Source organism: Notolepis coatsorum (assembly GCF_963971535.1).
Source record: "Notolepis coatsorum genome assembly, chromosome: 4".
Classification (NCBI taxonomy): domain Eukaryota; kingdom Metazoa; phylum Chordata; class Actinopteri; order Aulopiformes; family Paralepididae; genus Notolepis; species Notolepis coatsorum.
In genome coordinates this window covers 42,644,758-42,658,376 of record NC_140168.1, presented here as the reverse complement: position 1 = coordinate 42,658,376, position 13,619 = coordinate 42,644,758, and the positions used below count along the sequence as shown (strand labels likewise).

The following is a 13,619-nucleotide window of genomic DNA, read 5'->3' as shown; positions in this document are numbered from 1 at the left end:
ATTATTTTTTGGTTCCAAAGAGAACAGGAGGGATGAGACAGATTCCTGTGTGGTGAGGGAATTCAGAATGTTCATAGTCTAGAAGCTGCTGGGTTCCGTCAGGCTGGGAGATTGCTTCACATTTGTATACTTGAAAGGCCTTATTGTCCAAACCACAGGAAGTTTATCCACTTCACCTTATGAGTACCAGAGAATGCCATTCGGATACTCGCAGTACGTTCTCCAAGTGCATGGAGATGACGTTGGAACCATTATGCTACCAGAGTATTATTTTCTAGCTGGAATCAATTCTGGTGCTGTGTCACTCAGAGGAAGGCGCGAGATCAGACTGCTGACTCACTGGGGTTTGTAATCATGAAATCATGAAAAAAAGAGCTGACCTCTCTCGAGGTCATCAGAACCCTTCAGAGGGCTCGAGCTCCTTGCACCACAACCATATGCATATACGACTAAGATACCCATGTACATGTCAAAATACTTCCCAAAGGTCAGTGAATACCACGACCACAACACCAGAAGAAGCTCAACAAATCATGTTAAACCCAGATTCGGCTCAAACAAGGGACTAAACACGTTTCGCAATTATGCCACATCAATGTGGAACGTATTGTATAATATAGCATGTACATAAAGACCCAGTGCCTCATCCGTAGCTAACAGTGTATTGCACTACCACAGGACCTAGCATGTCCTACCATGCTCTGTAAATAACTTATGTACATATACCGATATGCCCTACTCTGTTTACTTGTTTTATTGCACAATGTCGTTCTATTGGATTCTATTATGTTATTACTATTGTATTATGCACATCGTTGCGGGCAAGACCGCCCGCATTTCATTGTATACTCGTATGCCGTGACAAATAAAACTCTTGACTTGACTTGACTACCCAACGCTGTAAAGGAATGTGAATCCCTACCCACATTCAAAACCGCTCTTAAAGAGCACCCATGGGAGGGGGAGCTCCAGTAGCTCACCGCGTATCTCGGCGCTATTTCGGCGTCGGGGACAACCGTGCGCGTCACGGATCTGGGGTACACGAGTTCGACTCCCGGACTCGCCGTATTTTCTCAGAGTGTCTTCCCCTGATCTATATCCCATTCAACCTGTTTCTGTCGGTCATGCTTGACCAGAAAAAGCGATAAACGCAAAAAAATGAAGTAAAAAAAAAAAAAAAAAAGAGCACCTATGGGAGGCTGCAATTCTAAACTGGCCACCGTAAATGTCCAAACCCCCCCCACCCCCACCCCCTCCTAATAGACAGTCTCCTCCCCACCGCATGTATATATTCTCTCCCCACCGTATGCATATTTCTCTCCCTCCCACCCACCCCCTCCTAATGTACAGTCCCCTCCCCATCACATGTATATACTCTGTCAGGATCTATGGGTAACAGTACTGTAAAAGATATTTGCATATCGTATATGTCACAAATGTAACAGTACTAAATACCTGTACGTCATGTATGTCCCTATGCCATAAATGTCATGTATGTTGTGTATGTCATAAATGTCACTATGAATTGAAAATGGGGGACCCTGATGTAAACAAGACAAACGTCTTTCTCTGGTCTGCATCCCCTTAACAATTGTGTGTATTGAGCCGTACTGTATTGTACCCATTCTGCAATCTGTTAAATAAAGTTTTCATTCATTCATTCATATATATACATGCCGGAAAGTGGCTTGAGTTCCAAAAATGGTGTGGCGAGAAAAACACTGATCCTATAGTCCTATAGAAACTGTCCTTATCTCCAGTCGCACCTGCAGAAGCTGTCCTTCTCTACGGTGAAGGTCTATGCTGCTCCAGCCATCTCTGCTCTTCACAGTGGGATTTAGCTTTGGTGGTACAGAGTCTAAACCGGGACATTTTCAAAAACCACTGGACCAGACGTCCTTACAATAGCCTTCTATCAAGACCACTCTACGCTTGGCTCCTACATCTGCCAAGCGTGTCAGCAAACTGTCCGCTTTGTCAGTCCATCCAAGTCGTCTAACCATCTGTGGAGACGGCAGTGGTGCCACGCTAAGACCTAACCCCACCTTCATCCCTAAGACCTGACCCCACCTTCATCCCTAAAACCTAAACCCACCTTCATCCCTAAGACCTGACCCCACCTTCATCACTAAGACCTAACCCCACCTTCATCCCTAAGACCTAACCCCACCTTCATCCCTAAGACCTGACCCCACCTTCATCCCTAAGACCTAGCCCCACCTTCATCCCTAAGACCTAACCCCACCTTCATCCCTAAGACCTGACCCCACCTTCATCCCTAAGACCTGACCCCACCTTCATCCCTAAGACCTAACCCCACCTTCATCCCTAAGACCTAACCCCACCTTCATCCCTAAGACCTGACCCCACATTCATCCCTAAGACCTAACCCCACCTTCAACCCTAAGACCTAACCCCACCTTCATCCCTAAGACCTAACCCCACCTTCATCCCTAAGACCTAACCCCACCTTCATCCCTAAGACCTGACCCCACCTTCATCCCTAAGACCTGACCCCACCTTCATCACTAAGACCTAACCCCACCCTCATCCCTAAAGCCTAACCCCACCTTCATCCCTAAGACCTAACCCCACCTTCATCCCTAAGACCTGACCCCACCTTCATCACTAAGACCTAACCCCACCTTCATCCCTAAAACCTAACCCCACCTTCATCCCTAAGACCTGACCCCACCTTCATCCCTAAGACCTAACCCCACCTTCATCCCTAAGACCTAACGCCACCTTCATCCCTAAGACCTAACCCCACCTTCATCCCTAAGACCTAACCCCACCTTCATCCCTAAGACCTAACCCCACCTTCATCCCTAAGACCTAACCCCACCTTCAACCCTAAGACCTAACCCCACCTTCATCCCTAAGACCTGACCCCACCTTCATCCCTAAGACCTAACCCCACCTTCATCCCCAAGACCTAACCCCACCTTCATCCCCAAGACCTAACCCCACCTTCATCCCTAAGACCTAACCCCACCTTCAACCCCAAGACCTAACCCCACCTTCAACCCTAAGACCCAACCCCACCTTCATCCCTAAAACCTGACCCCACCTTCATCCCTAAGACCCAACCCCACCGTCATCCCTAAGACCTAACCCCACCTTCATCCCTAAGACCTAACCCCACCTTCATCCCTAAGACCTAACCCCACCTTCATCCCTAAGACCTAACCCCACCTTCATCCCTAAGACCTAACCCCACCTTCATCCCTAAGACCTAACCCCACCTCAACCCTAAAACCTGACCTTCATCCCTAAGACCTAACCCCACCTTCATCACTAAGACCTGACCCCACTTTCATCCCTAAGACCTAACCCCACCTTCATCCCTAAGACCTGACCCCACCTTCATCCCTAAGACCTAAACCCACCTTAATCCCTAAGACCTAACCCCACCTTCATCCCCAAGAACATCAGAGGTTCTTTTTATTCTAGGGACAATGTCCTGGGGGCTTTTTACCCTCCTCCCCATGCGGACCTACTGTGTCCAGTGCACACGCTGTCGCTATGGTGATGAGACAGCGCCTTTCTCATTGGCCCTTTTTGGAAGTGTATCAGTGGAACACATTTTGCTCTCGGTTTCCCTGACTGCCCAAATGTGACCCATTTTGTCATGGATGATAATGTCAATGAGTGACGTGAACATGTTGCAGTAGATTGCAATGTTAATGAACTGGTCAACTACAGATACAAGAAAAAAACTGAAATCAGACTGATTTAACGGCACTACTGGTAAGACTTTGACATCAATATATCATTGTAAATTCAATGTCCATACCTTGGCAGGATTACAGCAGAAACATGATGAGACCGCTGAGTGATACATAATTGATGAGATTGTGACAAGTCCATTGGAAGCCTCTATTTTGTATTGATATTGTGTGCCACCAGGTCGGATCCATAGCTCCACATTCACAGTTAGAGGGGGCTATTTGCCCTCTCACAGTTTCCTTAAAATGTGGGAAGGTGCTGGGAGCCATGAATAAACAAAATCTCCTTTGCAACAGCAAACAATGGGGTTTATGGGAAATGTGTATTATGTTAATTAGACTACCAGTTGTTTCAGCAATGCTCTCTAACTACAGTGTTTACTGTAATTATACCAAGGTATCAAAACTAATCTGATAATGATTATAATATATTTTGTTGAGAATTCTCCTTTCATTTAGCTAAATTCTCCAAAACATTTAATTTTCAAGCAATTTCTGATTACGAACAATATTATTTTTAATTCTGTAATACTGATTTGGCCAAAAAGAAACTAAAGTGGATGTCAATAAAGGTGTTCTATTTCAATTTGAACCTAATTAAATTCCATACATGAAATGTATCAATATATTAACATTATGTACCAGTACTGTTACTCAAGTTACTTTTCTCTATAGTAACATTACTTCAAGTTAAATTTGCCAATATGTTTCTCACCATTGATAATGAGTCAATGGTTAATTTTGTTTGGGACACCTCATACATGTAGTGATGTAACTCCCTGACTATGCTGCTACATCTACACACCTCATACATGTAGTGATGTAACTCCCTGACTATGCTGCTACATCTACACACCTCATACATGTAGTGATGTAACTCCCTGACTATGCTGCAACATCTACACACCTCATACATGTAGTGATGTAACTCCCTGACTATGCTGCAACATCTACACACCTCATACATGTAGTGATGTAACTCCATGACTATGCTGCAACATCTACACACCTCATACATGTAGTGATGTAACTCCCTGACTGTGCTGCAACATCTACACACCTCATACATGTAGTGATGTAACTCCCTGACTGTGCTGCAACATCTACACACCTCATACATGTAGTGATGTAACTCCCTGACTATGCTGCAACATCTACACACCTCATACATGTAGTGATGTAACTCCCTGACTATGCTGCAACATCTACACACCTCATACATGTAGTGATGTAACTCCCTGACTATGCTGCAACATCTACACACCTCATACATGTAGTGGTGTAACTCCCTGACTATGCTGCTACATCTACACACAAGTACATTACCCTATTATCTTCCACCTTCTTGTGTGGTAAGTACTGTCTTGGAAAATATGATCATGTCCATAGCTCTGTTTAAAGGGGACATGTCTTGCTAAAGTTATTAAAAAAAAAAAAAAAAATCGAATCAAGTACTCTAAGGGCCCGCGTCCACCTGGCGCATATTTCTAGCTGAAACATGCTGGCAGTGCGCCCGGTAGAATGGGGCGGGGCGCATGCGGTGAGAAAAAGTTCAGAACGTTTCAACTCTCTAGGCTGTATGTGGCCGCATAGAAAAGCTGAAAGGCGGTGAAAAAAAAAGCCGACCGCAGCGCACTTTCTGTAGGCGGCCGCATACGCTCCCTTCCCATTGGAATACATTGAAAAAAGACGCGTGCGGTCATAAATGTGAGGCAGGTGGACGCGAGCCCTAAAGCAGCATTTTTCCACTTCAAGATTTCAAGCTGTTTTGGGCTGGGCTCCACCCATAAGCGCTTTGAGTGACAGTCACCCACAGTCAGACAGAGGCAGACAGGCAGACAGACAGAGAGAGATATAGAGAGATTGAGGGGGATACTAATTAATTTTGCCACGGGGGGGGGGGCATAATCCCACAAATGACAATATATACCCCTGTGAATATTATTGCACGGCTCGGAATACGGGCGTGCGCGTGGGAGTCAAAGATATTTTGACAGTGATATGCGAGTGGAGAAGCTCCATCCCTGCACACGGTCGGGAGGTTGTGTGTAAATGCGTGTGTTTTCCCCGAGAGAGAGAAGCTCCTGCTCCATGTCCCCCTCTCCATCTATCTCTCTCCCTATCTCTCTCTCTCCCCCTCTCTATCTCTCTCTCTCCCCCTCTCTCGCTCTCTGCTGTCGGCACCCGCTTGAGGAAGTGTCGGTATTTCCACTCGCTCTGTTGTTGAGCGAATGGTTGCGCTATAACCATAGAGGGGGCGTTACTGCAGATCAGCGCCGTGCTACGGAGGATAGCGAGTCAAATCAGAATAGCTTAGTTCACTGGGGGAGGATATTGTCTCAACTGAATTGGAGCAATCCGCCAAAATGAGAATTAGAGACACAGACCCCATTGATACAAACCCCCATTGCTAGGAAACAATGCTAAACACTGGAAAAGGCCATTTATAAGACACAGGACCTTTAAATACATATACTCTGTACAAAGCTTTAACTAGTTTAACTAGGATACAGCTCAAGACACTAGGGCGACAGTCTTAACAGTTTTCTTAAAACAACAGCCAAGGCCCAGGATATATGACATTTGGCCATGTCTCCAGTCTTGTGTGAGACATGACAAAACCCCTAAACCCATATTTTGTTTTCATTTTCTCATATTTGTACATTTTTGTTTACCTTTCTTGTCATATCTGTTCATCTTTTGACGTCATGTCAACTTTGTACTTAATTGTAAGCCTGACCAGAGCTCTTTCTCACTTTCTGGTCAGAAGCTTGTGTGTTCGCTTGTCTCTCTGATTATAAACTAAGCATAATAGTAGTAGTAGTAGTAGTAGTAGTAGTAGTAGTAGTAGTAGTAGTAGTAGTAGTAGTAGTAGTAGTAGTAGTAGTAGTAGTAGACAGTAGTAGTCGTTTATTCAGTCATCATCTCACACAATACAATATACACCATCATTTAATATTTGATTTTTAAAGTGACTGAAAAGGTAGACTGAAGCATAATGCTTATATATTCCTGTCTTATATATATATAAACTAAGCATATACTCTTTCTGTGGCCACAGAAACAGAAAATAAACTATGTTCTATTTTATACACATATTGACTCGTCTAATATTCTACAGTTCACTGTCATGGCTGATTTAAAAGATTCCACAACAGTACATATATAGTGGACCAAACGCCACTAACATCTCCTATGGTGTTATGGTTCCCCCACCCCCAGTGGTTCCCTATTGGTTGGGGATGGAGGGGAGGGGAGGGGGGTTATGTTGCTATACCTTTGCTGGTGCCGTCGGGGCCGCGCAGGACCGTGCACTCCTCTATGCTGCCGAACGGCTCGAACATCTTCCTAACGTCACCGTCCGCCTGCTGCTTCCCCAGCATACCTACAAACAGCTTCCTGTCTTCTGAGGGGAAGAGGAGGAGAGTGGGCAAGATGCAGGGGGCAAGGAGGGAGGGAGGGAGGGAGGGAGGGAGGGAGGGAGGGAGGGAGGGAGGGAGGGAGGGAGGGAGGGAGGGAGGGAGGGAGGGAGGGGAGATTGAGGGAGGAAAAAGGGCAAGTAAGGGATGAGGAAAAAGTGCTAAGTCACCACGCATACATGAATTATATCTGGCTGATACCAGGCTAAAACAGATATCTAGCTGATACCAGGCTAAAACAGATATCTGGCTGATACCAGGCTAAAACAGATATCTAGCTGATACCAGGCTAAAACAGATATCTGGCTGATACCAGGCTAAAACAGATATCTGGCTGATACCAGGCTAAAACAGATATATGGCTGATACCAGGCTAAAACAGATATCTGGCTGATACCAGGCTAAAACTGATATCTGGCTGATATCAGCCTAAACAGGGTATCTGTGCAAATTCCCCCAATACTAACATCTGATACCAGGAACCATGTGTAATCAGAAACCAAAGCAGAGTGACTTAACTTTCTGCCCTTTTGGCCACATAAGCCTGTTAGATCTCTCCAATGGAGACAATCTGAATTCTGTATATCTCTATCATTTTTGGAAAATCCCAAATGAGTTGTCTAAATCTATACTGTTCAGTAAAAGTAATGGATCGGAGGGCCAGTCTGTAACGAGTAACGACTGGCCAATACTTAAAGGTTTAGGACTCTGATTCTATATTGGCAGTGGAGAAAGTGCCATTCAGTGCATAAAGTAGTGCATTTGGTGCATCAGGTAGTGCATTTGGTGCATAAGGTAGTGCATTTGGTGCATCATTGGTGCATAAGGTAGTGCATTTGGTGCATCATTGGTGCATAAGGTAGTGCATTTGGTGCATCATTGGTGCATAAGGTAGTGCATTCAGTGCATCAGGTAGTGCATTCAGTTCAGTGCATCTTTAATCCATAACCTAGAAAACCCTGTTTACAAAGTCTGTTCGCTTTGATCCTGCTGCTATACTTTCAAGAGCCACCAGAGTGCAGCAACATGGATGCTGCTCCCCACACACACACACACGTGCACACGCACACAGCATCTGGCCGTGACTAAAATGTTTGTCACATGTTTGACTATGTTGTCAGAGGAACAGCCCTGTCTGTCTCGGTCCCAAAGCCCCCAACAGCTGCCTGAACCAGCTCGCTATTTCATAGTAAAACACGCACAAAAAGTGACTCTTCAAATAAGTGAAGAAGAAGAGGATAGAGGGAGGAGAGGAAGACGAGCTTGTGAAACGTCTTATTTAAAGGATAAGGCCAGTGTGATTTATTTTTTCATCGTCAACATAGCATACGAAAAGACCAAAACCTACAATGCATTTCTCCTACTTACTCTCCTACTTAAGTACGGAACAGCTACTTCCACTGGGCAAACAGACTACTGACGGATAGACTCTGAATTATCACATGAGCAGACACACAAAAGCACCTTCACTTCACGTGACTAAGTCACTTCACGTGACTTACACACCACACAAGCACACTTATTACATGCACACACTGCTGCTACTTACACTGTAGATATATATTTTTTTTTAATTGTATTATTATTATTGATCTGCTGTTTTTTTTACCTTGTAAAAAAACATTATACCTCGTATTGTATATGTAGACACGTGAATGTGTCCGACTGTCATTCTAACTGTTGTGTAATTATTGTGACCTGTTTTGCTTTGTGACCCATTTTGCTCTGGACTCAGTGAGACCTGGCGGAGGACTATCGCCAGGCGGAACTGGTGGGAGTTGGTCTGGCAACAGGTAGAGGTGACGAAGAAGCTGGGATCAAGGAGGAGTCTCACGGACGGAGCTTTCTCTTCGCCGTAATTCCCAGATGAGAGAGGACGTGTCGGCGGAGAGCCATCTACCTGCAGAACACGTGGAACGCCATGTGCATCGGAGCGAGTGAAAGTAGCGTTGTGCGCCGCGAGTTTAGCTTCCAAGTATAGTGAGTAGGGGCGAAACACGAAGAGGACGCTCAACAGAACAGAACGGCCATCGAAGCGTTGCGTGTTATACTGTATAGTCGGAGAGGTAGCCTAGCCGCCCCGGCTAGTTAGTTAGCTGACGTATAGCTGCAGCTTCCCGGACGTCCAAGGCATCACCACCTCTACCTACTCCCCGCCAGACCCACCCTGCCTTCGTGTCCCACAGGTGACGGTAGCTCAGAATCTTCACGGCCGAACCATCATCTGTTTTATTTTGATAGCATGCTCGCTAAGAGTGAAGGGGCTGCCACGTTTTGAGCCACCACGTTCCCAAGCCGCGAACGGGCGCTCCATCTTTTATTATTTCGGGTAATGCCGGCTTAGCTTTAGGGACTATTATTTCGTTTAAAAGTGTGGGCTCCACTTATTTTGGTTGTGTGTGTACGTTGTGTTGCAGCACCTATATGCTACAGGTGTTTTTCATCCAGGTAGCTCGTTCGAGCTTTGTGCTAACCTCCTCCAGATTGGGTACTGCATAGTGTATAATTATGGGAAGTGTGCAGAGAGAGTATTAACCCTTAAAGGGATTTTGTGCTGAACGTTAACCCATAGGGGTATGGTAATGAGCGTTAACCCATAGGTCAATGTTGTTATCTTTTGTTTGTTTGATTGTTGCAGTATCTTACAGTAAAAGGAGAGGCGAGTAACTGGATTCACTGTGTGTGTGTGTGGATTAATGTGCATTATCGTCGAACCTCTTTCATTATTCATTATTATTATCATCATTATCGTCTAGCCTCTTTTGATCCACGGTATATGTGTAATTGGGGAAGGTGCTCCTTACAGGTCTCCAACAGTCAGCAGTCAGTTATACCATCCACCACTACTGCCACCGGGTGTGAGGGGGTGTGGGACGTACTAGGGGAAGTGTGGGTGTTTAGGGGTTGCTGCGCATCGCCCTGGAGGGTGAGAAGGACCAGTACACACCACCTGGGTTAGTAAATCCTAGGCCCCATCCGCCCCATTTGTTAACCTCGAATCTAGTACCCTTACACTGCAGTCGGGGGCCCAGCCGGACTCAGCTCTGCCGGATTCCCACTACCCGGTGACAGTATAAATTCAGGATAGGATAATCCATCCTACTACATATAGTTTGCATAGGTAGACTATACGGTGTGTATTATGTTTACAAATCTACTACGGTTGAGCCGGGAAAAACACGAATCTCACCTTTTTTTCTGAATGTATGTATGTTTAAAAAAGCAGTACATGTGACAATAAAATAATCTGAATCTGAATTTGAATCTGGTCCATCTAGTCAACACCAGATGTAGCTCATAACCAGAAGTCATGGAACTCCATTGTTGTAAAAAGGGGAAAGAAAGGCTTAAAACATGATACCGAGCCGCACTGTTGCTTTGGTCAGCTTAACACAGTGTTGCTATGAACATGGGCATCATACTGTTGGTTTGGTCAGCTTAACACAGTGTTGCTATGAACATGGGCATCATACTGTTGCTTTGGTCAGCTTAACACAGTGTTGCTATGAACATGGGCATCATACTGTTGCTTTGGTCAGCTTAACACAGTGTTGCTATGAACATGGGCATCATACTGTTGCTTTGGTCAGCTTAACACAGTGTTGCTATGAACATGGGCATCATACTGTTGCTTTGGTCAGCTTAACACAGTGTTGCTATGAACATGGGCATCATACTGTTGCTTTGGTCAGCTTAACACAGTGTTGCTATGAACATGGGCATCATACTGTTGCTTTGGTCAGCTTAACACAGTGTTGCTATGAACATGGGCATCATACTGTTGCTTTGGTCAGCTTAACACAGTGTTGCTATGAACATGGGCATCATACTGTTGCTTTGGTCAGCTTAACACAGTGTTGCTATGAACATGGGCATCATACTGTTGCTTTGGTCAGCTTAACACAGTGTTGCTATGAACATGGGCATCATACTGTTGCTTTGGTCAGCTTAACACAGTGTTGCTATGAACATGGGCATCATACTGTTGCTTTGGTCAGCTTAACACAGTGTTGCTATGAACATGGGCATCATACTGTTGCTTTGGTCAGCTTAACACAGTGTTGCTATGAACATGGGCATCATACTGTTTCCTGGACAAGTGTAACGGGCAATGCACTTTCTTGGGAACTACACTGTTCTGTTTACTTACTGTATGTACAAGGAAAGATCGACAGAGCTTGTTACCTTTTGAAGTACATTTAGTTAATAAATACAATGCCCCTGTTTTTCATAATACATTATGATGTTTAAAACTGGAGATATGTGTTCACGAGCAGCATTTAATGATTTTAGCATTCAATGGGAACATAATGGCTTCCTGGTCGAGAGCTCCTAAGGGTAGGAGAGAGTAGGAAGAGTATTGACAATAGAAGAAATGCCTTGTAGGTTTAGTTTTTTTCCTTCTATGTTGACAATAAGAAAAAAATTAAACAACACTGCCTTATCCTTTAAAGGGGCACTTCACCCCTTGTTGTGTTAATTGCAGCTCAATTAAATTATAAGGTAGCAGTCCCTGTAAGACAAGGTATTGCTATTTTTTCATCTGCATCATTTCATTGAGCTGTAATTAACACAACACAACTATGCAATGTCCCTGATGACATCACTGGTGGCCATATTCAAACTAATTTACTCTCAATCTCTCAAACTGTCAAACTAAATGAATGTGTGCAAAACACATTTTTGGATGTGTGTGAGATTGTGTGCCAAACAAATCAGCATTCTTTTTTTGGTGAAGTGCCCCTTTAAGGCTGATGACTGATGAGCGGACGTCTTTGTTCAATTTGAGTGGAGGCACGCACGCACGCGCACACACGCGCACACACACACACACACACACACACACACACACACACACACACACACACACACACACACACACACACACACACACACACACACACACACACACACACACACACACACACACACACACACACACACACACACACACACACACACACACACACACACACACACACACACACACACACACACACACACACACAGTGTGTCAGTGGCAGACAGATGTGTGGTTCTTGTAAAAGGTGTCATTTAAGGCTGGTACCTCACCGAATCCAACGATGAGTGAATTTCTTTGATAAAATGTGAACGGAAGCACTTTGCTGTTTTCAGGATATTGCAACTGAAAAAGTCCTCGTGTGCAGGTGTTGTGTTGAGGCCGCTGTACACACACACACACACACACACACACACACACACACACGGTGTCCGGACAGCTGTGTGTTTTTGTTAAGGGTGTTATTTGAACAATGCACTGGTGGTGGTGGTGGTGGTGGTGGTGTTTGAACAGGTGTTGCTGTTCAGGGGGGCAGGTGTGTCTTACCCCCTCTGCCTTCGCTGTCTGCCGGCTTCACCTGGATAGGACGGTTCATCTGGGAAAGAAAAAGGTCACGCATCACGGTCAGGTTACATGTATTTAATCCAGGAGGAACCATCCAGAAGGTAAATGACCACACTTGAAGTGCATGAGGATGTTTGAAACAGTTTATAGGTCTCCAGAGATAACCCATACATTTAGCCTGTGGTACATAAACCAAATGTAGCTAGTGCTCTAATGTCACATTGACCAGGTCAGTAGGGATAGATTAGATTAGATAGGCACTATTAATCCACTACTCCTTTTATTAACATATACCCGACTAGTGAAATACTCTTTTAAATGTGCATATTGCTTTTGTTTTTCGTCGGAGACTGAACAGGAAAATATATATTTCTTGACACTACGGCTAGAGAAATCCCTGACCTGAATCTTGCAGTTACAACTGAATCCCTGTGTCTGGTTCCATGTGTTCCATGTGTCTGTAATGTTCCATGTGTCTAATGTTCCATGTCCATGTGTCTGTACGGTTCCATGTGTCTGTAATGTTCCATGTGTCTGTAATGTTCTGTACTGACGGCAGACTCCTGGGCAGAAGTAAGCCGATGTGCTCCAGCTCCTCGTCATCCAGTGACTTGTTCCGTTATATTTATAAAGTAGTCGGCTTGTTTTCTATGCGTTAGACTCAACTACTACATTTCTATCCCTAGTGATTAGTTGGTGTGCGTGTGTGTAATATACTGTATATGATCTATAGCTTCTATATGATTGGCTTTAATTCCTAAAAGCTTCATACCCATTTAGGAAGTATTTCAGAGCTCAATATTTCAAAACTACAAACGACTACATCCACTAAAACGTCATAGTTTTGCAAGAAAAGGCCTTAGCATATCTTAAAACTTAAAAGAATATTCCATTGGAGGTTTTACTGTCATGCCAGTAACGATTTTGTGAGAGTGGGAATACATTAAATGGAGCACACATTTAAAGGTAACTCTTAACATTGAGATGTATCCATATATGAATGAATACACAGGTACATAATAAAGATGTAATACACAGCGTTGTCCGCCTGCCTGTATACTAAATGTATGCGTGTGTGGCATGATGTATTGTATTCATATGTGCATA

General features: G+C 44.4%; 1 protein-coding gene across 1 annotated transcript in view; it reads right to left on the bottom strand.

Moving 5' to 3' along the window:
- Positions 1–13,619, bottom strand: part of celf3a (cugbp, Elav-like family member 3a) — a gene marked incomplete at its 5' end in the record, with an annotated part of 58,588 nt that overhangs the window by 33,391 nt on the left and 11,578 nt on the right. The window contains 2 exons of the mRNA XM_084312818.1: positions 7,006–7,134; positions 12,495–12,543. Coding sequence (XP_084168944.1) covers positions 7,006–7,134; positions 12,495–12,543 — 178 coding nt within the window. The remainder of the gene's footprint in view (positions 1–7,005; positions 7,135–12,494; positions 12,544–13,619) is intronic.